This window comes from Chiloscyllium plagiosum, chromosome 29 (assembly GCF_004010195.1).
Source record: "Chiloscyllium plagiosum isolate BGI_BamShark_2017 chromosome 29, ASM401019v2, whole genome shotgun sequence".
NCBI lineage: Eukaryota > Metazoa > Chordata > Chondrichthyes > Orectolobiformes > Hemiscylliidae > Chiloscyllium > Chiloscyllium plagiosum.
Genome location: NC_057738.1, coordinates 36,769,433 through 36,796,261, shown reverse-complemented (window position 1 = coordinate 36,796,261; position 26,829 = coordinate 36,769,433). Strand labels below are relative to the sequence as shown.

Sequence of the window (26,829 nt, the reverse complement as noted above, 5' to 3'; positions counted from 1 at the left end):
TAGGAAAGATGTGGGAGCTTTGGAGAGGTTGCAGAGAAGATTTACCAGGATGTTGCCTGGAATGGAGAATAGGTCGTACGAGGATAGGTTGAGAGTTCTCGGCCTTTTCTTGTTGGAACGGCGAAGGATGAGGGGTGACTTGATAGAGGTTTATGAGATGATCAGAGGAATAGATTGAGTCGACAGTCAGAAACTTTTTCTTCGGGTGCAACAGAGTGTTACAATTGGACATAAATTTAAGGTGAAGGGTGGAAGGTATAGGGGGGATGTCAGGGGTAGGTTCTTTACCTAGAGAGTGGTGGGGGCATGGAATGCGCTGCCTGTGGGAGTGGTAGAGTCAGAATCTTTGGTGACCTTTAAGTGGCAATTGGATAGGTACATGGATGGGTGCTTAAGCTAGGACAAATGTTCGGCACAACATCGTGGGCCGAAGGGCCTGTTCTGTGCTTTATTGTTCTATTGGATCCTCTCATCGGTTCGATGCTTGCAAAACAATAAATTCAAACTCAATTGGGTTTTACCATCCTGGGACATTATTTAAACTGTCTGGTTTAATTCAAATTGTCAAAACAGCAACCAACTCAGGTATCCATTTCACAGCCAAATGTTACATATTTTCAATTTACTAGTACACTGAGACTGTTATCTAGTCATATGACATAGGTGCTTGTAAGCTCTGTGCAGAACAGTATTCATTCTCTCTTAAAGGCACAGTACATGCCTTCAACTTCATAACACCTCCACCTTTAGAAAGAAAATGAACCATCATACTGAAAAGATGACTTTTTCTTTCTAATTCTTAATCCCATTACAATGAAATACATTGGTCATTAATCTAAGTTCATATTAATTTCTGCACACACACACATATTATATATATATATATATAAAACACTGGAATCTGTTCAACCTTATCTATACTTTTTCCTTTAAATCCGTGATTATCCACCTCTGACTTTCTTATGACCCACAACATGTAAAATTTGAAAATTAAAAGTTTGTAACCTAAGACTCCAGCGAAATAGTCTCATTTTCTTGGAACGATTTAAAGACAAAAAATGTAAGAGGATCATGGTCTGTGTATACAACTGTCTCCACACATCGTTTGTCATGTAAACATTGAAATGTAGTAAAGCCGGTACCAAACTCAATAACTCTTTTTCGACGGTAAAGTATTTTCTATGGTGGGTTTTGAATTTCTTTGAAAAGTAGTTGATTGACTGTTCAATTCCATCATTATCTTCCTGTAGCAGTACAGCTTCAACTCCTCTTATACTGCGAGCATCGATTGCAACTTTGAAGGGTTTCAAAAACTTTGGTATAACTAAAACAGGTGCAAATGCCTCCTGGCATTGTTCTGTCCACTGAAATTTTGTATTTTTCTTTAGTAAATCTGTAGTGGTGCCACCATACTGCTGAAGTTTAGGACAAACTTCCAGTAGAATCTGCTTAGTCCCAAAAACCAAAGCACCTCTTTATTCAAGGTTGATCATGGAAATTCCTCGATGGCCTTTGTCTTGGTGTTCCTTGGGGTCAACCTTCCATGACCAATGTTATGTCCCAAGAACATCACCATTACCTTTGCGAATTCTGTTTTATTTAAAATTTATGACCAGGTTTGCTTCTCATAATCATTCAGAGTTCTGCCACCTGTATCATGTGATCTTTCTATGACTCACTAAAGGTCATCCACATAAACTGCATTTGTTAACCCAGCCACAACTCTGTTCATGACTCTTTGGAATGTGGCTGGTGTAATCTTCATTCCAAAAGACATCACTTTGAATTGGTATGGCCCATTTGGGGTTGCACAGACAGACACTTCTTTAGTATTCTCTGATAAAGGTACCTGCCAATAACCAAGCAATAAGTCCAACTTTGCGATGTAACTGGCTTGTCCAACTTTCTCTACACAGTCCTCCAATTGGGTATGAGTCTAATTTTGTTACGGCATTGACCTTCCAATAGTCCACACAAAATCATCGAGTCCCGTCAGGTTTGGGAACCAATAAAATCAGTGCACTCTACTCACTCTGACTTGGTTCGATAATATCTTTGTAATATCCACTCCTTCTGGACCTGTGTGGCTTTGAAAGGATTAAGTCTGTAGGGATGTTGTTTTATCGAAACAGCATTCCCACACTTCAACCTCATGCACAACAATATTAGTCCTCCCCATTGTATTCCTGCACATGTCCTCGAACTGCTGCAACAAACCTTTCAACTGGGTTCTTTGCTCCCCAGACAGTTAGTTCACTAGCCTATCCCACTCCTCACGGACTTCCTCATTAATTAACATATTTTGAGGCACATCAAACTCCACAACATCTGGATTTGATTCCTCATTCTGCAGGATAGTAATTAACACCTGTTTCTCCAGTTCCCTGTCTCTGTTATAGTAAGATTTCAACAAATTCACACAACATATCCAATACAGTTTTTTTCTATCCAGCATCTTTACCAGATAGTTTACCCGACTCAATCTTTTCTCAATTTGATCGGGACCACTAAACCTGGCTTTGAAGGGATTTCCTACCACTGGTAACAATACTAATAGGTCATCCCCATGGGAAAACATCCGAATTTTAGAGTTTTTATCTGCCACCTGCTTCATTCTATGCTTTGCCCTCTTCAGGTACTGTTTGGCTAACTAACTACCTGATTTAATCTCTCCCTCACCTCAGATACATAATCCAAGTATGAGATCTCCGACTTCGGTCTTGTCAATTTTTCTTTAATTAATTTTAAAGGCCCTCTCACTTCATGTCCGAATATTAACTCAAAGGGAGTAAATGGAGTTGATTCTTTGTGACCTCTCTAATGGCAAATAATATGAATGGGATACCTTTATCCCAATAATCCACGTAATCCTGTCAGTACACTCTTAACATGGTCTTTAGGGTATGTTGCCACCTTTCCAAAGCTCCCTGGGATTCAGGAATGATAAGCACTTGATTTAAAGTGCTGTTTGCCTAAGCTGTCCATGACTTCCTTAAACAGCCTAGTAGTAAAATTAGACTCTTGATCTGACTGAATCTCTCTGGGTAGCCCATACCGTGTGAAGAAAGCTACTAACTCCTCTAACCACCCTTTTTGCCTTGATACTCCGTAATTGAATTGCCTCTGGAAATCTGGTACACACATCCATTATGGTTAGCAAGTACTGGTTCCCACTTCTAGTTTTCAGAAGGGGACCTACACAATCAATCAAAACCCATGTGAAAGGTTCTTCGAATGCAGGAATTGGCAACAAAGGTGCTGGTTTTATTACTGCCTGTGGCTTGGCATGTCTAATACATATGGTAAAAGGTAACCACATCCTTGTGCATTCGAAGCCAATAGAAATGCTTTTGTACCTTAGCCCGAGTCTTCCTTACATCTAAGTGACCTCCTACTGGTAATTCATGTGCTACTCATAATACTTCCTGTCTGTATGCTACCGGCAACACAATCTAGTCTATTTCAACCCATTTCTCGTCTGCACTAACTTGCTGTGGTCTTCAAATTCTACCTTTAAGATAAGAACCCTCAGAAAAGGAATCAGAATGTATTCCCGAGTATGCATATAGATAGACCTTATATTGTCCCGTCTTTCTGTTGTAAGTTTACTAGCCTTTCAGGACTAAACACTTCTGCTTGACTGTTCAGGTTTTTCCTGCACCATTGCATCAAACAGAGTGTCCGCTAACCGAACCTCAACTCCTTCATTTTTCTCTTTTGCTTTTGCTTCTTGCTGTGATTAATTATAGTGGAATCTTGTTACTACACAGTCTGGAAAGGCTCCAGGGCTTTTTTTTCACTCCTCAGTTTCCTGGTCTTCCTTTGGCTTCTCCACAACAGGAGGTGTCACTCCCATCTTGGATCCTGCTAAACCAGTGTCAAGAGCAAACTGTATTCCTGCAACTGACACTCTGTCAATCAATCCCACTGTTATTTCCCCAGTCTTGAATTGGCACTCCAACATAATCTTATACAAGGGAACGCTAAATTTCTGTCCATCTATTCCACAAATTACCACTCTCTCAGGTAACAGATCAGAAAGAGTGCAAATACATTCATCTCTTACTATTACAGACAGATTAGATCCTGTATCTCTCAAAATTATAACTTTTTCCCTTCTCCTCCTGTTCTTCCTGAGTGAACTTTACCCACAGAGGTAAAATCTTTAAAGAGATCAGGCACTAACTCAATACCCAGCCCCTGCCTAAGCTGTGCACTCTCCTGCTGCAACTGTACTTTTCTTGGGGTTTCCTTTACTACTTTCCCTAATGCCACTGGCTTAGCTTCTTTTATCACATCTTTTCCCACAGTGTCTTCAACGACTAGCACTGTGACTTTATGTGTCCCATCTTCTGGAAGTGAAAACATCTTTTCACAGTGCCCTTCTAAAACCACCAGCACTGTAATTTCTTGTGTCCAACTCCATTACAGTGAAAATACCTGAGACCTTTCACCTCCTTTTCACCCGTGGTAAACTATTACTATTGTGCTGGATTCTTTGTTTTGTAATTAGAATCTCCCCTTCTCCCAATTTCTATTTCTCACAGGATGAAATTCTTGCCGGAAACTAAATTTTGCCTTATTCACCAATACATACTCATCTGCCATCTCTGCCACTCTTCTCACTTCCTGAACTTTCTGTTCATCCACATGAATTCTTATCATTTCTGGAATTGAGTTTTTAAACACTTCCAGCAGAATAGTCTCTCTTAAAAATAGATAAGATCTATGAGGCTTTAAGGCCTGCACCCATCTATCAAAATGACCATATTTAATTCTTTTGAACTCAATGGAAGTCTGACCTGGTTCTTTTTGTTTCTGTCTATACGCTTCTGGTACCAATTCATAAGCACTCAAAATAGCCTGTTTTACATCTGCATAATCTCTTGACCACTCATCTGACAGTGCTGCAAATACCTCATTAGCTCTGCCTACAGCTTAGTCTGAACTAGCATTACCAGCAAGTTCTCTGATCACTCCTGCTTAGCCAATCTTTTAAATGAAATAAAGGAGGCTTCGGCATCTTTCTCCTCAAAATGTGGCAATGTTTTTACATATTTGTATACATCACTACCTTCTCTCTGTTAACTTTCCATCCTGTTAACTTGACTTTCCTGACTAATTCACAATTTCTGAAGTTCAAATTCACTCTCACTTTCTCTTTCTTCTTTCTCTCTCTTTGCTCAGCTAAAAACCTTCTCTCTTTTTTCCCCCTCCCTTCTCTCATGCCTCTCCTTTCCTTTATCTTATAACACAATTTGCCTCAATTGTAATTTAAGTTTTTCTAACTCTACTGCACTTGTCCATTTCTCTGATACAACTAAGTGCTTGAACAACTCCATTACAATTTCAGCATTCCTTTAGTCCCTGGTTAAACCCAATTCTAACCTATTTGCTAAGTCTAAAGGTATGTGCTTCCTCTGTCTTTGTAAACTTTCTTGGCAAATCTGAAAAGCATCTTCAAACCCTGGAACCTCTATAGCAATCTTAAGGGCTGTTTCTCTCACTTTTAATTTAACCAATGACAAGTAACTGAAATTAAACAAATTCTCTTACCCAAGTTTTATTTAAAGATCTAGAACATTAATCGGCAAGTGTTTAAGTGTTGCTGGGATCTTTCATAGCCCAAATCTGTTCAAATTTCAGACTGGACCTATCTAAACCTGTCCAAATCTCGGATCCAAGCCCCCAAACTATTATGACACCACAATTAGAGTGGTGTTGGAAAAGCACAGCAGGTCAGGCAGCCTCCAAGCAGCAGGAAAATCAATGTTTCGGACAAAAGGCCTTCATCAGGAATTAGCATCTGCAGTACCTACTTCTGCCTATTACGATATTGCGGTGAACCCCTCTGTTAATTAAACTAAGCACCCAGAAAGCTCACCTCGCCTCATCATGTTAAAATATGAGGGACAGAGAACTCCCAAATTCCACTATTTAAAGAAAATAATATTAATTTATTCTTTAATTCTAAAAGTGAACATGAAACAACAACTATTCACAATTCTAAGCCCCCCTTTGTCTTAACTGCTTATTACCTGCCTCCAACTCTATAACAATATAGTATTCCAATAAAACATTTATGAAAATTACATAACTTAATTTCAAAACCATACAGCGGCTGTCATCTCCTGTGTCTTTCTACTTCCAGCTGAAGATCTCCCTCGGTCGTCATCTTTCTTTTACAGCGAACATGTTTCATATGAAAAGTTATCTTTGATAGAGAGTGTTTCAATCTTTTGGGTCTCTCTCTCTCTCCATGGCAATTACTCTCATAATTTTCAAAATGCCTGCTTTTTTTATTTCCCCAACATCAGGTCATCTCATTGGTTCAATGCTGGCAAAACAATAAATTCAAACTCGATTGGGTTTTTGAATCCTGGGGCATAATTTAAACTGATTGGTTACATTTGAATTGTTGTCAAAACAGCAGCCAACTCAGGTATCCATTTCACAGCCAAATGTTATATATTTCAATGTTCTAGTACACTCTGTTGTTATCTAGTCATATGACACAGGTGCTTATAAGCTGTCAGGGCAGAACTGCAATCATTCTCTCAAAGTTATAGTACATGCCTTCAACCTCATAACACCCTCCAGTGCCAACCTGCTTAATTACTTCCTCTTTTCACCATCTCTGGGGAAGACAAATCACACCTTCCATTCTGATGGGCTACATCCTAAATTACATCAAGTCCAACACATGGACAACTAAGCTGCAGTTGACCAACATAGGCTGCAGTTCCACGGCCCATCAACTTAAAATATTATATCCTATGAAAGCCTCATTCCTCCTAATTTCTACAATGTTTTCCAACCCGACAATATTACATATCAGAACTCTACATTCCTTAGTCTCTTTTCTTTCTCCACCATCCCCCAAACCTCCCGTCAGCTCATCAATGGCCACCATGCTTTCAGAAATCCAGAGCCTATAGTCTGAAAATTCATCACAAGACGTCTCCTCCCTCTTCCCTAAGGACACACCATTTCAACTAAGTTTTGAACCACTGCTCTAATTCACTCATTTTGTGGTTCAGCAATGTTGTTGGTTAAGTACACTTCATAGAGGTTAATTGAGACAATTTTTCCATGGTGAAGGCATCAACTGTTGTGTCTTTGTGGAAACACTGAAGAAGTGTCACCTTCATGAAAATGTGGAAAGAAAAATATATTTAAAAATTAAGTTAAACATCTGACTTCGTTGTACTACTTGTGAGATGAAGGATATATAATTTGAAAATATTGATATTGTTTTTGAAAACTGAATTTCAAATAGAGGCTGACAGATGTTAGTTACTTTTGAAAAGGGTTTTCTTTTAAAACAAGGCAGAGTGCACTTCCTGAATAATGATTTAAATCAAACATCTTGTCGTAAAGCAGATGTCTGTGGATTCTCGTGGTGATAACGGAAAGACGTTTATACAGTTCGGTTTAAACCAATTAGAGCAAATATCAAGGCCATTAGCTTTGTTTTCTGTTGAGAAGAATCTAAGGTGAGCAAATTTTCTTACAAAAAATTCAATTCAGAAGACATCAGTATTGAGTTTAGAAGCAAAACAAGTTTCTCTCATGGAAGGAGGATTCAGAGCAGTTCAAGGAAAAAGGCAGCTCAGCAAAAGGATTTTGTCTTGCAACTTTCAATCTAAGAGTTTGTTAGGAATCTGCAGTTACTAAAGTAACACAGTTTAGGCCCCCGAATTTCTGAGAAGTTCATTTTGGCAGATTTGGAAAGGACTCATACTCCACAGAAAATAAACTGTCAGGAGTTAGTTATGTATAACTGAAAGCGTTGAAGTAGTCGTGATATTTCTCTAAAGTCTCCATAAAAAATTGTGCTCGGAAACAGGTTAAAACTTTAATGTCTGTTTTAAGATCATTCTATCATTTAGGTTTAGATAACTTGGTTTGTTTTCTTGCTTTTTCTTTGACATAATAACTTTTTTTCTGTTCTAACGAAAATCTATCCATACAGCTTCTTGTGAATATGTATCTCAGAAATTAACCGTCACATATACTAACTAAACTAAAAGCAAAAAAATTCAAATCAGATTTCATTCTGGAATCTGACTTGTCCAGTATTACAATCAGCTGAGACCATAATACTTGTCCTGCTCTTTGATATAGATTAAAAACTCTAATTTTACTTTGTGTAAAATATTCTTTTATATATATATTTATAAAAATAAGCCTGTCTCGGATACACATGTGCATAATTTAACAAATATAAATAAAAGATGATTGTTAGAAAAATGCATGAAAAGACTTGCCAGCAGCCTTCTCAAACTGTCAATCAAAATAAAATTGGTGCATCCATTTTGGGTTAGCTACATATTGTTCAATATGTGACTCCGTGCAAAAGTGAACCTAGTCTCTCAAGGTACCTGTCATTTTGTTTCATATTGATAATGTAACTTGTAGAATAGTAGAAAGCAGTAAGTTCAGCAACAAGGGGTTGATTTAATTGCCTTTTTTCCCTCCCAGATCACATTCGAATAGATGCTAATGAAATGCAGGAATTAATCTACTCTTGCATTCTTGCAACTACCTTGGATACTACGTAGGTCAAATTATCTTCTTAAAATGGTAAAATACCACTGTTCCAGAACCACTTCTACGTAGGAATGAAATCCAACAGAGCCTGGTAATCATCTAATGCTCCAAAAAGTTTAGCTGCTGCAGCATAATCAATTTTTCTTTTGCATTTTTGAGAATTAGTGTAGTGTCATGACAATTATTTCAATGCCGTCCTTCATTTGCTTAATTTTATTTGCATAGATTCTACCACACTTGAGAACATACCTCAAAGTTTTAGCAATACATCAGAGAGTTGGCACAATAATTTCTTTGAAGCAACCCAAAGCAAATTTTTCCATTCCTGGTTTTGGAAATAGCATTAATTCAGATAAATTAGTGCTTTGAAAATTGAATGCAATACAAAATTTGTTGCAATATATAGTAAGGATTTATCCCTGTTAAAATTATTGCTTTGCTCACCTGCATTGAGCTACTTTGCCACACTATGTCTACATTTGAGAATAGACTGACAATGAAATTGTGATGTAAATATTCAACTCTCTTGTAATTTAATGTGGATATTAGTCTTTATTCAGAAATGGGTGAACATTTATGATAATGAGGACTAAAGAAGCTTACACAAATGCATCGAAGACTGTCAATATCTCTCACCATAATTTTCAGTCTTAAGCTGTTTTTAAAAAATTGACTTCTGGAGCTAATTAATCACAGGACACTCATGAAAGGAGAAATAAGTTGGAATGTTGCTCCAAAATAATTTAGGTATCCAATGCCTTACCTTTATCAGGATATTTACAGCTCGGTGAGAATAGAAGATTCCTTGATTTTTTTTTGGAATCTTTAAGTGAATGGCTTCAAAGCCAAGATTAGCTTTGGGCAATTGTAGATTTTTAATTTGGATCCATTTTATGTTGATTGTTGATTTGTGATGCTCCACTCTCTGGGATGACATTTGAGGCAGTCTGGATTGTTCAATTTGAAATGGCCTACTGGGAATCTTTGACACTTTCAAAAATCAATATTGTAATCGACGATGCATGCTAAACATAAAACCCTTAATCAATTAAGTTAGCTATGCCTTGGGTATCAGAAATGTAACATTTTATGAACAGAGTTCACATTTCAGATAGTTACACCGGGCCTTAATTAAAAGATGTAAAAGCGTAGATCCGTGACAGCTTTAAACACAATTACAATGCTCAACGTATCTAATCTATTATGATTTGGAGATGCCGGTGTTGGACTGAGGTGTACAAAGTTAAAAATCACACAACACCAGGTTATAGTCCAACAGGTTTAATTGGAAGCACACTAGCTTTCGGAGCGCCGCTCCTTCACCTGATAAACTGGTGTTGTGTGATTTTTAACTTTATCTAATCTGTTAGTAAGCTTAAATACTTTACCTGAGTGTTCTAGCATTTAGAGAGAAAAATCCAGACTTTTCAACTACTCATCACACGTCGGATTGCCTTTCCACATTGCTCTTGATACCTGGATATTTTGTCATAACATAGCATCAGAATTGCAGACTGTTCACTATCCCTGTAACCCTGCATTTCCCATGACGAATCCGCTCAGACTGCATATCCCTGGACACTATAGGCAAGTTAACATGGCCAATCCACTTTACATGCAGATCTTGAGATTGGGAATGTGGAAGGAAACCAGAGCACTGGGAGGAAACCCATACAGACAGTTGCCTGAGGCTGGTGTCAAACCCAGGTCCCATGGCACCATGAGGCAGCAATGCGAAACACTGAGCCATCATGCCACTTCTATTCAACACTATTTGGATCTCTGAGTAGCCAGTTTGCTTTGCCCTCATCTCTCCCATTTTGGTAGCATCTGTAAACACCAACAGCCTTTTATCACTAGTTCCAAGTTATTTATGTACACGGTAAAGACCAATAACCTTTGCACTGATCCTCTAGAACCCTGTTAGTAATTTCTTGTTTTGTCATTGCACCCAGGTTGCAATCACTGTAGGCTGTACCAGAGACAGCAGATATATATAATCCAGCTCAATTGCTTCCCTGTATTCCATATTTTCTGACCTGTGTGGCATAATAGTAAATATATTGTTGAATTATTGTAGAACATATGTGCCAACAAGGCTCACCATTGCATTAAAGAACCCCAGAGGTCTCCAAAATAAAGGCTGAAAATGTGTTGCTAGAAAAGCGCAGCAGGTCAGGCAGCATCCAAGGAACAGGAGAATCGACCTTTCGGGCATAAGTCCTTCTTCAGGAAACGTCGATTCTCCTGTTCCTTGGATGCTGCCTGACCTGCTGCGCTTTTCCAGCAACACATTTTCAGCTCTGATCTCCAGCATCTGCAGTCCTCACTTTCTCCCCGTCTTCAAAATGAAGTAAAGTTCTGATGGAACAGACACACAGAATGTATCTTTTTTGGGAAAGTGCATAACTTGAAGCCATTAATACAGAACGATCACCAAGAAATCCAATATGGAATTCAGAAGAAGTTTCTTTACTCAGGGTGGTAAAAAGTGAAATTTGCCAACATTCGGAGTAATTCAAGTGCAGAGTATGGACACATTTAAAGGGAAGCTCGACAAGCATGAGAGAAAAGGGAATATATGAATTCTGATGGTTGATTTAAATGAGGAAAGATTGGGGGAGACGCAAAGTGGAACATAAATACTGACAAAGATAGATTGGGCCATATTGCCTGTTCAGGCTGTGCATCCTATGCAATCCCACATAATTGGTTAAGTTAGATCTTCTATGAATCCACACTGACTTACATTTACTCCATCATATCATTCATTTATCAGGTATTATCTTGAATTAATGGCTACACTTTGCTCTCAACTATCTCTGCTGGTTGTGGGATCTTGCTATGTGTACATTTACAGCCATGTACCTTACATCAATAAACACACGTCATAAGTACCAGATGTCCTGAGGTTGCAAAGGTTCTTATATGTTCAAGCTCTTTCACTTTTCTTACATTTTCTCCTTTTTTCATGTCACCCAACAGAGAAAATGCCTCCCCACTGCCATTTGGAAATAAATGCCAACCTTGCCAGTGATATCCACATTTCAACAATCAATAAATAAGAACATATTATCCAGAGCAGATTTTAGGCTCATTGGTTTGCAATTTTCTGCACTGTCCTTGTGGTCATTTTTACAGATTGATATTATCACAGCCACATTCTAATCCTGGGGCAATTTATTTTTTCAAATGATATGCCAAACTGATATGGATGTGGCCAATCTTGAAAGCCACTTAAACACTGCTTCATGAACACCATCAAACTAGGTGTTTTGATCATCTTCAGTTTATTCAGTTCATCAATATCCTCTTCATCTGAAACTGAAATAACGACACTGAGGCTGGTATCCTCTCAGCAAGTCACCCCTTTATTTGCTTTGGAAAGTCCTTGACATTGATTCAGCTCCCTCAGAGCCAGCTCCCAGAGTGACAAGATGATTGACACTCTTGTGTTTAATTGATCAGACAGAGGTCCCTGATTGGACCACACTACCAGCACCAGGCAGGGAACTCATAGTCAATGAGATCCACCTGGCTGACCTTGTTGCAACCATAACATCCCTCCCCCTGAACCCAATGATGTAGGCCAGTTTTTTTGTAGTTCCTCCTGGGGTGTTTTAGCATCAGGTCAGGTTCTTTAGACTCAGCCTAGAGTACAGGCAGCATGAAATGCTCAGTAGCTCGCCTCTTGCACCTGGACAATCTCAGAAGAAATTTATTCTCAGGTGACAACATCTGCCGCGTCTATTTCAGATTCTGTGGTATCTTTGATGCTTGATGGAGAGGGAGATCCAGCGCAGGGAGAATCCACATCTTTCTGACTATTCGAGGAGTCAGGCATGTTTTGCTCTTGCCCTGTTTGTAAGTTTGCATCTTTCATATGGCCGACATATTTGTTCAGCACCATTGCATCTACTCAAACTTTATGCGTCACTGAACTGACCTTGTGTTGACTTCTTACTAAGCTGGGCCATTCCTGTAGTTCCTACTCCAAACTTCATCTCTTGAAATGAACTGTCTCTCTCGCTTAGCTGAATCTTGAGTCCGGCACTGGCGTTCTTGAAGCTGTTTCACTCTCCCCCTATGTCCGGGAAGATCAAATTTAACCTATTGTGGAGTCCTCTCCCCAAGAGCAACTCTGCTGGAACCATCCCTGTAGTTGCATGAGGAGTGATCCTGTAATCAAATAGAAACCCATACAGTTTGATTTTAGTGTAACTGCAGGCTGTTTCTTTAAATCTGCCCTCGAATTTTAAGCTGCTCTTTCTTCCAGACTATTGGATAATGGATGGTCTGACCTGTCCTTACATGACGAATACCACTTGACTGTAGGAAATACTCAAATATGCTGCTGGTAAACGATGGCCTGATATCTGCGACCAACATTTCTGGGAGCCCTTGTATTGCAATGGATGCATGCAGTCTTTTTCAGCTGGCATCCCAGTGTTTGACAAATGAACTCTATGTACACCCAGCCACTTTGAATGTGTGTCCACAATGACCAAAACGTTAAGCCCGTGAAGGGATCTGCGTAATTGATGTGTAACCAAGGCCGGAGTTTACCCAGTTATTCCCACAAATGTGGGGAAGCTGCTGGCTGAAATTTTTTTGTCCTTGTTGGCACGCTGGGCACTGCCCCATCAATGCAGATATGTCTGCATCCAACCCTGGTCACCAGACATAATTTGCCACCAACATTTTGGCAACCCCTGGATGACCCTGGTGGAGTTCAATCAGTATCTGGCAATGGTCTTTGCTTGTTTCCCATAATGGTATGCTGTCGTCTACTGTGAGCTGCTCTCCAAGTCCAAAAAGGCTTCTATTCTGGCTGTGACGGCCCTTTAGTTTCCCCCATCACCACCAATTGTTTCAGTTGTGCCAAGACCAGATCTTTCTGCATCCAAAGTACACTAATGTCAGCTGTGACTGGAGGTGTGTCCAGAAAATTTAAAACCACTGTGGACTTTTCCAGTGGTGTATCTGCCAGGGTGAGGTGGCTGAATGCATCTGCATTGGCTACTTGGCCTCCGGGACAGTGTTACAGCTTATGATTATATCTATTTAATATTGCTGCCCACCATTGGAGTTTTGGCAGCACTGTCTTGTCCTCTTTAATTATACCTAGCAGGGGTTTGTGGTCCGTTCTTATTACAAATTTATGTCCGTAAAAATATTAGTGGAACTTCCTGATTCCAAATATGACCACTAAACATTCCTTCTCTTTTTGGGTATATTTTCTCTCTGCATTAGCCAAAGTTCAGGATGCATGCACTATTGGGTGTACCTCTCCATTGGGCCCATCTATGAAGTAATATAAACCAATGCCATACAGGAAGGAATCACTTGTCTATATCAGATCTCGCTTCAGATCATTATGTGCCAACACCTTGAAGGATGATAGCTATTTCTTCACTTCGCTGAAAGCTATGGCTTGGCTATGTGACCATTTCCAAGGCTGAAACTTTTTTCAAGTTGATGCAAGGGTGTCAGGATGCAGGCCAGTTATGTATGTACTTTCCATAATAATTCACCAGCCGAAGGAAAGACCTCAAACCTTGCAAAAGGTTTTCCATCATCTGCTAAAAAATCGCACAGGCTGACAATACCACAAATGGTAGTCTCATGTACTGGTAAAAATCCTTATGGTTATTAATTATGGAAATGCCTGGCTCATGTCCAGCTTCGTGAAGGACAGATCACCTGCCAGGTTCACTTTTAAATCCTGGAGATCACAGCGGGTCAAACAGCATCCATGGAGAGACAGTAAACTAATGCTTTTGAGTCGAAACATCAGAATTGAAGTAAAGTGTGCATTTGCAGTAATTTGTTCATACCCGCATGTAAATCCTCTTTGGAAGGAATTGGGTATTCATTCAACTGTAAAAACTGATTTACTATTTGTTTAAAATCCCCGCAAAGGCGAACCGACCTATTGGACTTCACATTCAGTACAACTGCTGTTGTCCAACTTCTGCAATCTAGACTGGTTTGATAATGCCTTCACTTTTCAGCCTTCTGATTTCTGCCTCTACTTTTGCCCGTAAGGCAAATGGCATGGGGTAGGCCTTGCAGAATTGTGGAATTGTTTCCTGGTCAACACGCAAGGTGACCTTGATTCCCTTGATCGTCCCTACATCTTCCTGAAAACTTCTGGGTATTTAATTAGGACTTCACAGGCAGACATTTTCTAATCAAAAAAATGTTGAGCCCGTCCACATCAATCTTTCTCAACCAATTTCCACCAAAGCTTGGGCCAAGCCATTTACTACAATCATTCACAACCAAACTAACTACAACTCATAAGTTCCATCTTAAGCTTGTACAGGTTCTCAGCTAGACTAAGGGTTGGAGTCCAGAGTGAATTTTGTTCTGCAATCACTGAAATGACCACGGGGGTTTGACCTCCATTAGAACCAGGTGACCATTTAACCAGGTGTTTATCTTGATTGAGGAGAAAGTGAGGGCTTATGCCCGAAACGTCGATTCTCCTGTTCCCTGGATGCTGCCTGACCTGCTGCGCTGTTCCAGCAACACATTTTCAGCTTTATCTTGATTGAGTCTGATTTGGATATTGCTAAGCAATTCCAAACTAGATGGAGATGGACTTTCCAGGGTGTGCACTCTCCTAGATGCCGGTCTATGAGTTCTCTTACTCCATTTAGGTTTAGCGGGACACTTTTGATATCGAGTCCGCAAACTAGCAGCAACTAAGGAGGCTTGCTGACCCAGTTCCCGAAGAAAATTTTAACTATTTGGCCAAGGCTTGGCTTTGTCATGGCTGACCTCTGTTGTGAATATGTCCTGACAGCAGCTATGCAATTGTCTTCACTCAAGTGGTGTTCCCCAAGCTCAATCAGACTGGCGAGGATGCCCCCTTCCAACAGAATACCCTTCAACTCATTTGTTCCACTAGCCGCATCTTCCAATGATAAAGCCAGTTGTCGTGTCTGTTTGGAGTCCAGTTAGGCTTCAGCTAGTAAGTGTTTTTGAATGGTCATTCCAAAAGTTAAGAGGAGTAACAAACAATCCAGGTCTTTTTCAATATATAATTTCAGTTGCATCACGCTGTAAACTTTTGCTATAAATTGTGTCTTACAATCTTACACTCCATAACCACCTGATGAAGGAGCAGCGCTCCGAAAGCTAGTGCTTCCAAATAAACCTGTTGGATTACAACCTGATGCCGTGTGATGTTTAACATTGCACATGAAAGAATTGCTTAAGTGTACACTAGTCTTCTGGTATCTTTCTCCATATGAAGTGGAGTAAGTCCACCTTCCAAACAGAAAGTCTTTACAACAATAAGCAAAATGATAACCACACTACTTGCATAAGAATAATTTGTATTTTAGTATAACTGAGTATTTTAGTCCTCAGTTTGTTACAGAATTATTGAGATTGTATACAAGGATTATACACTTCATCAGGCAAAGGCTTTCCCTCTATGCCAACACTAATTCTGTTGTGAATATGCAAATATTTTATGAGGAGCACTGCTTGATAATCATCTCAATATGTTGTTAAGATCAAAGGCACAGAGGAATTTCACTGCTCAAGTGTTGCCAAGTTAAGACTGAACATATAAAGATGAGAACCAAAATTAGCGGTCAACTGTAAACTTTGACATCACCATCAGCTTACAGTCCACGATGAGCACAACAATAACTTACATTGATACAAGATTCTTAATGTGGATGACCCTAAATGGATACAGACTGGTCTGAAATTCACAAGCTTACACCTCCACAGAAGAGGGAGTGAAAGTTAGACCAATTAGTGTACTGAAAAATTTGGGGCTGTTTTAGTCTCATATTATTAAAGTTTACCAAAACTACATACACAAATGGTAGCATTTTAACTTCTGCATACATTTATCTAAATAATCATGAATCTCTGCTAAATGCAACCATTTTTTGAAAACAGATTTATACAACAACTTCCACTGTATCATATGGTTTATCCACATACTTTTATAATTGCTGAATAGGACTCAGTATTTGACTCTGTTGATTTATACATTCAATACATCAGTCTCTATTTCAAAAAAATCACATTTAACAAAACAAATTATTTGAAGAACTCTGCAGTTTCTCTTCAGTTAGTTAGGAAGCATAAGTGAGAAATTAAACATTATGGCCAAACCTCATCAAATGTTACAAATTTACACAGGTATTGATTTATGAAGCATGCTTAGGATCCTCCAAATTGTGATCACATTGGCTGTTCATTTAAATAAGTTTAGAGTGCACTCTATGGGAATATGTAAAAGTGTTTAAATTTCTAGGTCAAATGTAACAATTTTGGGATGATAGTTCAAATTATTTTAGTTTTAGAATTAATTATTTCAGAAAAGACTTTTATGCTTAAGCATTTGCAAAACAGAAAGATAAATGTACATCTTCCCAAAAACAATCTGAGATTTCCCATTTGTGAAATATTAGTTTCCCCTCCAGTTATGCCAATATTATGTGACTCTTGGTCTTGTTGCACTTATAATTTTGAGGCTGAAATGCAAACAAAGCATTATTGTTGTAAATTCAGGTAACTCCCCAAGGTAATCTTTTGCATGGAGGCTGATCTGTGTAAATAAACAGTAGGGGCTTCGACAGACATAACTCTAACAGTGGGCAAACAATTGAGAAGATTTGTGCACAGCGATGCTTTGGCATTAAACTGCATTAATCAGTTATGTGCAGATTTCGGCAGAAGAAAAATGATGCTAATTCACTTTTGCACCGTAATTACATCAAAAGATTCCAAGAAATTACAGGCTGCTGTGTTAACAACTGAGGATGTAACAGATATGCATATATTACTGTCATCCATACTCAGTGAAAGAGCCATTTCATCTGACAGCCTGTGGAACTGCAAAATATTAAATTACCAGTTGAGAAACATTAGCTTTTGGGTTAAATAAATGAAAGCTTCTTAAAAGAATCGAGCTCTTGGCAAACTGAAATGTCAATGCTGTGAATAATCACATTGCATACATTTGATAAATGAAGCATAAATGTCACCAGAAACATTATTTATTTTAAGGTATTACTTCCAATGTATTTGGCCTTTTACAACAGGAAATTACCATCCATCAACTCAGTCTGCATCAATATTCTCTCTCGTCCAGATAATACACATATCCCTCAATAGTTCTGAATTCTACATTTCTGCTTTGCAAATGCTGTTATCCAAATTGTTTAACTTGAATTATGTTTTCTGTTTAAAACAAGCTAGATGATTATCTATGTGGACGTAAAAATGAGATCAATAGGTCTAAACTTGCGCAAGAAGTATGCTGTCACAGGTAGATGCATAGTTGCTTAATGATGCTTATATAGAAGCACAATTTTTCTCCTAAACTACACTCCTGGATCTGCAGGGACATGTGAAGAACAATGTAAAACAAGTTGAGGATTGCAAATGTATAAAGCTGGAAAGTTGCAATCAATCCAATCACCTACTCCCAACTAAAAAGTGTGTCTTGCTAAGGCCTGAGATATGAAATTAAGTTCTATTAATTAGGAATTGATGTACACTTGCACCATCCTGCATTGAAAATAAACTCTCTTACTTCTGCGATTGGTACATCATCCTTCAGTTCAGTTGTGTGACATGCCAGTAAGCCAATCAGACGAATCATTTTGGCACGACTGAAAGCAAGAGAATGGGTGTTAATTTACGGAATTCAGAATGAAGTCATACCAGCAATATTGCCATTGCTCTGATACATCTACTTATAGCATTTTGATTTCTTATTTTCAACTGGACAATAACAACACCTCAAATAATTTTGATTTACTTGCATTGTTCATGCATTTAATTTACACAGAAAAGTCATGACATAAACTAAACATGTTCATTTTTTGAAGAATACCTTATAACTACACAAACTAATTTTGGACCATGAATCTTTAGCTGTGCTAATGACTGAGAGGAAGGTTTCATGCTGATCTTTTTGGTATCCATTTTATTTTTTGTCATTAAGTGCAGCTTTCAGCATACTAATCCTGGAATTATTTTTGCAGCTATTCAGGCCAACTTTCCTTGTTAAATTCCGAGATCCAAAATGGAATACAAGTTAAGAAAACATTCCTGGAGTTGTAGACTAATGACAGTAGTCACAAAACATAGTCCTACAAGTCTCAAAAAGTCTTGATGTTTACACTGTCCTGAGTCAAACATGACATTGTCAAACTATACATAATGCAGAGAAAATTGACAAAGTCATAGACCTTTCAACTGCAAATTATTACTGCCATCTTGTGGCTGATAAATTTTACATGTTTACAATTTAACTGAATGCTAGGTTACTCCAATTTTGACATTATTTGGTTGAGAAATTTCTAAGGTTTGACCTGAAACGCTTCAGAATAATTAAATTATCTGGCCACTGCCATGTGGAGATTTTTTTAAAAACTCCTTAAACAAAAATTAACTCATTTTCCTCAGCACTTCCACCTTGTCATTTTACTCAAGTTTCAAAAGCCTTCTCTACAATTTTGCTTCTGACAAACCTTTAAATGTCTGTCTTCTCTTTCTTCCTCATACTCAGTGTCCACAACCATGCGAAGTGCTCTGGACATCTCTATAAGTGAGGGGTGCACCAGAAATAGTAACTTAGCACTCATATTAAAAATAATCTCAAACTCCTACCAGCCGCATCACCTCAACAGAAAGTGACTAATTTGAATGACTGCATTCATTTGCAAATAGCTCCAAACTCCTTTCAACTCTGGGAAAATCTAGGTCAAAAATGTTCTACTCCTTTGCAGATTTTGAGTTCCTCAGAAAGATTACATCAAATATTCCTTTATTCAACTGGATAAGACATGGATGCATCCATAGTATTTTCTCAAAGCACTACTGTCAGTTCCCATTTCTATATGTTTGTTGCCTGTCATTCTTCAAAGCCTAGATATCCTTCCTACAAAAGTTGAGTCAGGCCAATGTACTTTGTACAAACTGTACGCCGCAAGATTCTTTTGTCCCTTGTCATTAAGAGTTAGTCATAGAGTCAGAGATGTATAGCATGAAAACAGACCCTTCGGTCCAACCCGTCCATGCCAACCAGATATCCCAACCCAATCTAGTCCCACCTGCCAACACCCGGCCCATATCCCTCCAAACCCTTCCTATTCATATACCTATCCAAATGCCTCTTAAATGTTGCAATTATACCAGCCTCCACCACTTCCTCTGGCAGCTCATTCCATACACGTATCACGCTCTGTGTGAAAACGTTGATCTTTAGGTCTCTTTTATATCTTTCCCCTCTCACCCTAGACCTATGGCCTCTAATTCTGGACACCCCGACCACAGGGAAAAAATTTTGTCTTTTTATCTTATCCATGCCCATCATGCTTTTGTAAACCTCTATAAAGTCACCCCTCAACCTCCGATGCTCCAGAGAAAACGGCCCCAGCCTGTTCAGCCTCTCCCTATAGCTCAAATCCTACAACCCTGGTAACATCCTTGTAAATCTTTTCTGAACCCTTTCAAGTTTCACAACATCTTTCTGATAGGAAGGAGACCAGAATTGCACGCAATATTCCAATAGTGGCCTAACCAATGTCCTGTACAACCACAACATGACCTCCCAACTCCTGTACTCAATACTCTGACCAATAAAAGAAAGCATACCAAACGTCTTCTTCACTATCCTATCTACCAGCGACTCCATTTTCAAGGAGCTATGAATCTGCACTCCAAGGTCTCTTTGTTCAGCAACACTCCTTAGGACCTTACCATTAAGTGTATAAGTCCTGCTCAGATTGGCTTTCCCAAAATGCAGCACCTCTCATTTATCTAAATTAAACTCCATCTGCCTCTTCTCAGCCCACCGACCCATCTGGTCAAGATCCTGTTGTAATCAGAGGTAACCTTCTTTGCTGCCAACTACAGCTCCAATTTTGGTGTCATCTGCAAATTTACTAACTGTACCTCTTATGCTCACATCCAAATCATTTACATAAATAACAAAAAGTAGTGGACCCAGCACAGATCCTTGTGGCACTCCACTGGTCACAGGCCTCCAGTCTGAAAAACAACCCTCCACCACCACCCTCTGTCTTCTACTTTTGAGTCAGTTTTGTATCCAAATGGCTAGTTTTCCCTCTATTCCATGAGATCTAATCTTGCTAACCAGTCTCCCATGGGGAACTTTGACAAAAGCCTTACTGAAATCGATATGGATTACGTCCACCGCTCTGCTCTCATCAATCCTCTTTGTTATGACTTCAAAAAACTCAATCAAGTTTGTGAGATGTGATTTCCCACGCACAAAGACATGTTGACTATCCCTATTCAGTTCTTGCTTTTCCAAATACATGTACATCCTGTCCCTCAGGATTCCCTCCAACAACCTGCCCACCACCGACGTCAGACTCACTGGTCTATAGTTCCCTGGCTTTTCCTTACAACCCTTCTTAAACAGTGGCACCACATTTGCCAATCTCCAGTCTTCTGGCACCTCACCATGACTATCGATGATACAAATATCTCAGCAAGAGACCCAGCAATCACTTCTCTAGCTTCCCACAGAGTTCTAGGGTACACCTAATCAGGTCCTTGGGATTTATCCACCTTTATGAGTTTCGAGACATCCAGCACTTCCTCCTCTGTAATATGAACATTTTGCAAGGTGTCACCATCTATTTCCCTACAGTCTATATCTTCCATATCCTTTTTGACAGTAAATACTGATGCAAAATACACATTTAGTATCTTCCCCATTTTCTGCGGCTCCATACAAAGCCCGTGCTGATCTTTGAGGGGCCCTATTCTCTCCATAGTTATCCTTTTGCCATTAATGCATTTGTAAAAATCCTTTGGATTCTCCTTAATTCTATTTGCCAAGCTATCCCATGTCCACTTTTTGCCCTCCTGATTTCCCTCTTAAGCATACTCCTACTGCCTTTATACTCTTCTAAGGATTCACACGATCTATCCTGTCTATACTTTACATATGCTTCCTTCTTTTTCTTAACCAAAACCTCAATTTCTTTCGACATCCAGCATTCCCTATACCTTTCAGCCTTTCGTTTTACCCGAACAGGAATATACTTTCTCTGGATTCTCGTTATCTCATTCCTGAAGGTTTCCCATTTTCCAGCCATCCCTTTACCTGTGAACATCTGCCCCCAATCAGCTTTTGAAAGTTCTTGCCTAATACCATTAAAATTAGCCTTTCTCCAATTTAGAACTTCAACTTTTAGATCTGGTCTATCCTTTTCCATCACGATTTTAAATCTAATGGAATTATGGTTGCTGGTCCCAAAGTGCTCCCCCATTGACACCTCAGTCACCTGCCCTGCCTTATTTCCCAAGAGTAGGTCAAGTTTTGCACCTTCTCTGGTAGGTACATCCACATACAGAATCAGAAAATTTTCTTGTACACACTTAACAAATTCTTCTCCATCTAAACCCTTAACACTATGGCAGGCTCAATCTATGTTTGGAAAGTTAAAATCCTCTACCATAACCACCCTATTATTCTTACAAATAGCTGAGATCGCCTTACAAGTTTGTTTCTCAATTTCCCTCTGACTATTTGTGGGTCTATAATACAATCCCAATAAGATGTTGAAGGGTGTATTCTGTTAAAATCCTTCTGTTAAAATCTTGTGACATTTACTGTGTAAAATTTACTCACTTATGCTGTTCTCTGACATATTTTCTTCTTGAGAGCTTAAAAATGTGTTGCTGGAAAAGCACAGGTCAGGCAGCATCAAAGGAGTAGGAGAATCGACGTTTCGGGCATAAGCCCTTCTTCAGGAATCCTGAAAAAACGCTTAGGCCAAAACGTCGACTCTCCTATTCCTTTGATGCTGCCTGACCTGCTGCGCTTTTCCAGCAAAACATTTTTAAGCTCTGACCTCCAGCATCTGCAGTCCTCACTTTCTCCTAGTTGATATTTTCTTCTTCAGCTTTACATTTTCCCACATTATCCAACATTTCTGACTCATAACTCCCTGAAGTCACTTCACATGTTCCCTATTCCTGAAAATTTGCTATCATTGAGTACTTTTTAACTGTTCCTCCCTCCAATCATTTAAATACATTAAAAAATATTGACAGTCCACTCACCCCAGGAGGTAAGTGAATGGAGTTATGGTGCTTGGGGGCGGGATCAGGCTCTCCACCACCCCCAGCTGCATAAAACGGGAAACAGGGAGTGTAATGGGCTATGTACCACACTTTACAAGCCACATCACCTTCAAAATTCACATTTGGTTTTGTTCCTCGCTTTTGCCATTGTAGAACAAATTTTCAGCTCCCCTCAACTACCAATAGCTTCTCATGTTTACCATTTCTTCACTAAATGATGATGCAGCTACTCTACTTGTAGGTTTCGTGACCATCTGATTTACTTGGCATTCTGCAATAACTTGTAGAAATAGACAAGTTACTAATTCTGTTTGTCCAAGTATGAAATGCAAAATGAAATCCCCATCACAATTTCATTAACACATCTCCTAGATCTGAAAATAACTAGCAGCACATGTAATCTTTGCTGACTTACTGGTCTATAACAGACTCAGTTAATCATCGTTTCTTTTTTCCTCTATTATTTCATCTAACTCAAAAAGTTTGCAACTCTGCTGAAAGAAAATTATTCATGGTCAAATGACTTGCTGACAATGTTCATTTCGATTATTATTCAAACACATCCTCTAGAATGCAAAACCATCGCATGCAGATACTTCTAGCGGAAGTTTTTTTGAAACGGAAAATTCATAGACAATAACCAGAATTAAAACATAAGACATGGGAGAAGTTAGGCCATTCAGCCCATCAAGTCTGCTCAGCCATTCAATCATGGCTGGTAAGTTTCTCAACCTCATTCTCCCACCTTCTCCTGGTAACCTTTGATTCCCTTAACAATCAAGAACCTGTCTATCTCTTCTTAAATATACTCAATAACTTGGCCTCCACAGCTTTCTGTGGTAATGAATTCCAAAGATTCACCACTCTCTGGCTGAAGAAGTTTCTCCTCATCTCCGTTCTTCAGGGTCTTCGCTTTACTCTAAAGCTTTGCATTCGGGTCCTAGTCTCTCCTACCAATGGAAACATCTTCACAAGGTCCATTCTATCGAGGCCTTTCAGTTATCTGCAAGTTTCAATTAGATTCCCCCCTCATCCTTCTAAACTCCACTGAGTATAGACCCAGAGTCCTCAAATGTTCCTCATTTGTTAAGCCTTTCATTGCTGGGATCATTCTCTTGAACCTCCTCTGGAACCGTTCCAGGGCCAATATATCCTCCCTGAGATATGGGGCCAAACATTGCTTACTATATTCTAAATGTGATCTGATCTCAGCCTTATAAAGCTTCAGAAGTATATGCCTTCTTTTATGTTCTAGTACTCTCAAAATAAATGTCAACTTTGTATTCGCCTTCCTAACTACCGATTCAACCTGGAAGTTAAACTTTACAGAATCATGGACTAAGACTTCCAGGTCCCTTTACACTTCAGATTTCAGAATTTTCTTCCCATTTAGAAAATAGTCCATGCCTCTATTCCTCCTACCAAAGGGCATAACCTCACACTGGCTCATGTTCTATTCCATCTGCAACTTCTTTGCTCACGTTCCTAACCTGTCTAAATCCTTCTGCAGCCTTCCCACCCCCTCAATACTACCTGTCCGTCCACCTAGCTTTGTTCTTCAATTAGACAATCATAAAGACAAGCCTTACCGTGGGATAAACTTAGTGTTATGGAAACAAAGTAAAATAATTTTTAACATGTTTCAAGTTGTTACTTCTAAGCCCACAGAATTAATTTTTGCAAAGGGTCAAATTATAAATTTAGCTAATATGGTAGTTGCTTTTCTTATGTTAATTAAAGAGTTGTCTACTTCTGAACTTTGGTTGTTGGTACACTAATATTTGTTATTGGTGCATTGATTGTTGTGTCAACTTATGAACTTCAAATAATATGGGAAAATAACTAACTGAAATTTCCTGAATCCTGCAAAGCACAACAAGTGTGAGAAACATTACAAGAAAAACTGCTTGAAAAGGTTAACATTTACAGAAATCATTGCTGATAAAATAGTATTTATATTATTCTTTAATTTGGTCATTTTGTAAGTAACTCCACTCCTACGCAGATATCATTTTTGAAAAATTTATTTTCCAGGCATGGATAGAGGATTGATTGGCTGACTGACGGCAGAGAGTCAGGATAAAGGTGTCTTTTTCATGATGGCAGTCAGTGACTAGTGGAGTTCCGCAAGGGTCCGTGTTGGGACCACAACTAATCTGGACGAAGGAACTGAGGGAATATTTGCTATGTTTGCAGATGACATAAAAATAGGTGGACAGACAGGGGCTGTTGAAGAAGCGGAGTGGCTGCAGAAGGAGTTGTACAGACCTGGAAAGTGAGCAAAGAAGTGGCTGATAGACTACATCCATTGTGCAACAGTGTGAGGTTATGCACTTTGATTGGAAGAAGAGGTGAAGACTATATTCTGAATGCTAAAAGGCTTTGAAAATCTGAAGTACAAAATGACTTGGGAGTCCTCATTCAGGACACTGTTAAGGTTAACATGCACATTCAGCTGGCAGTTAGGAAGGCAAATACAACATAGAAACATATAAAACAGGAGCACAAGTAGGCCATTCGGCACTTCAAGGCTACTCCGCCATTCAATACAATCATGGCTGGTCATCCAACTCAGTGCCCTTCCCATACCTTTTGATCTCTTTAACCCTCAGAACTCAACCTAACTTCTTTTCCATTCAATATTTTGGCCTCAACCACTTTCCATGGCAGAGAGCTCCACAGGTTCCATGCTCTCTGGGTGAAGATATTTATCCTCATCTTAGCCCTACCCTGTTACTTAGACAGTGACACCTGGTTTTGCACTCCACAGTCATCAGGAGCATCCTTCCCACGTTCATCCGGTATGCTCCTGTTAGAACGTTAGCATTCATTCCAAGACGGTGAGAATACAAGAGCGGAGGTGTACTGCTGAGGCTGCTTAAGGCACTGGTCAGACTGTATTAGGATACTGTGAGCACTTTTGGGCCCTGTATCCAAGGAACGATGTGCTGGTCTTGGAGAGGGTCCAGAGGAGGTTTACAAAGATGATCCCCAAATAAAGGACTTGTCATATTAAGAGTGTTTGAGAATTCTGGTTCTGTAGTCTTTGGATTTTAGAAGGATGAGTGAGGTCATTGAACTTTACAGAATAATATCAGACTTGGATAGAATGGATGTGGAGAAGGTATTTCCACTAGGAGGAGAGACCAGGACACGAGGGCGCAGACTCAGAGAGATGGGGTGACCCTTTATAACTGAGATGAGGAGGAATTTCTTCAGCCAAAAGGTGATGAATCTGTGGAACTCATTGTCGCAGAAAGCTGTGGAGGCAAATCATTGAATGTAGTTGAGACAGACATAGATAGGTTTTTGATTAGTAAGGGAATGAAGGGTTATGGGAAGAATGCAGGAAAATGGAGTTGAGAAACATGAGGGCAATCTTAGAGCCTTAAAGCTCTCAATCTAACCTAATCCCATTTGCCAGCATTTGGCCTATATCCCTTTAAACCATTCCTATTTATATACCCATCCAGATGCCTTTCCAATGTTGTAATTGTGCCTGCCTCCCCTACTTCCTCTGATAGCTCATTCCATATATGGATCACCCTCTGTGTTAAAAAATTACCCGAGGTCCTTTTAAAATCTTTCTCCTTATACCTTAAACCTATGCCCTCTTGTTTTGGACTCGCCACTTTAGGAAAAAGACTTTGGCTATTCATCCTATCCATGCCTCTCATGATTTTATAAACATTACATTACAGGATTGATTCTAAATTACTGGTTTTGCAACATTTCATTATTACAATTTGTTGCCTGTCACAGTTTATAGCTTGACTGATGACTCCCAAGTACATACAAACCCTTCAAAGTGGGGCTATGAATTCAAATGCTTATTTTTTAAGGGGATTAAAGAAAGTTAAAACTAGTGAATGAGGTTTTATCTGAACGTTTCTTGAATAGTGAATATATTTACAGACACATAGAAACTTTATTTCATCTCAGCATGGGTTCCAAGGTCAAAGTGGCTCAGTGGTTAGCAGTACTGCCTCACAGCGCTAGAGACTTGGGTTTGATTCCACCTTCGTGCAACTGTCCATGTGGAGTTTGCACATTCTCCCCTTGTCTGCGTGGGTTTCGTCTGGGTGCTTTGTTTCCTCCCACAGTCCAAAGATGTGCAGTTTAGGTGAACTGGCCATGGGAAATGCAGGGTTAGAGGGATAGGTTAGAGGG

The 26,829-nt window shown here is 39.3% G+C and overlaps 1 protein-coding gene across 21 annotated transcripts in view; it reads right to left on the bottom strand.

Moving 5' to 3' along the window:
• Positions 1-26,829, bottom strand: part of ulk4 (unc-51 like kinase 4) — a 497,483-nt gene that overhangs the window by 384,030 nt on the left and 86,624 nt on the right. For all 21 annotated transcript variants that reach the window (XR_006315934.1, XR_006315935.1, XM_043719550.1 and 18 more), the window contains one exon: positions 18,125-18,203. Coding sequence is in view for 19 of the 21 variants with exons in the window: in XM_043719550.1 (XP_043575485.1) it covers positions 18,125-18,203 (79 nt within the window). In the remaining 2 variants the exon portion in view is untranslated. The remainder of the gene's footprint in view (positions 1-18,124; positions 18,204-26,829) is intronic.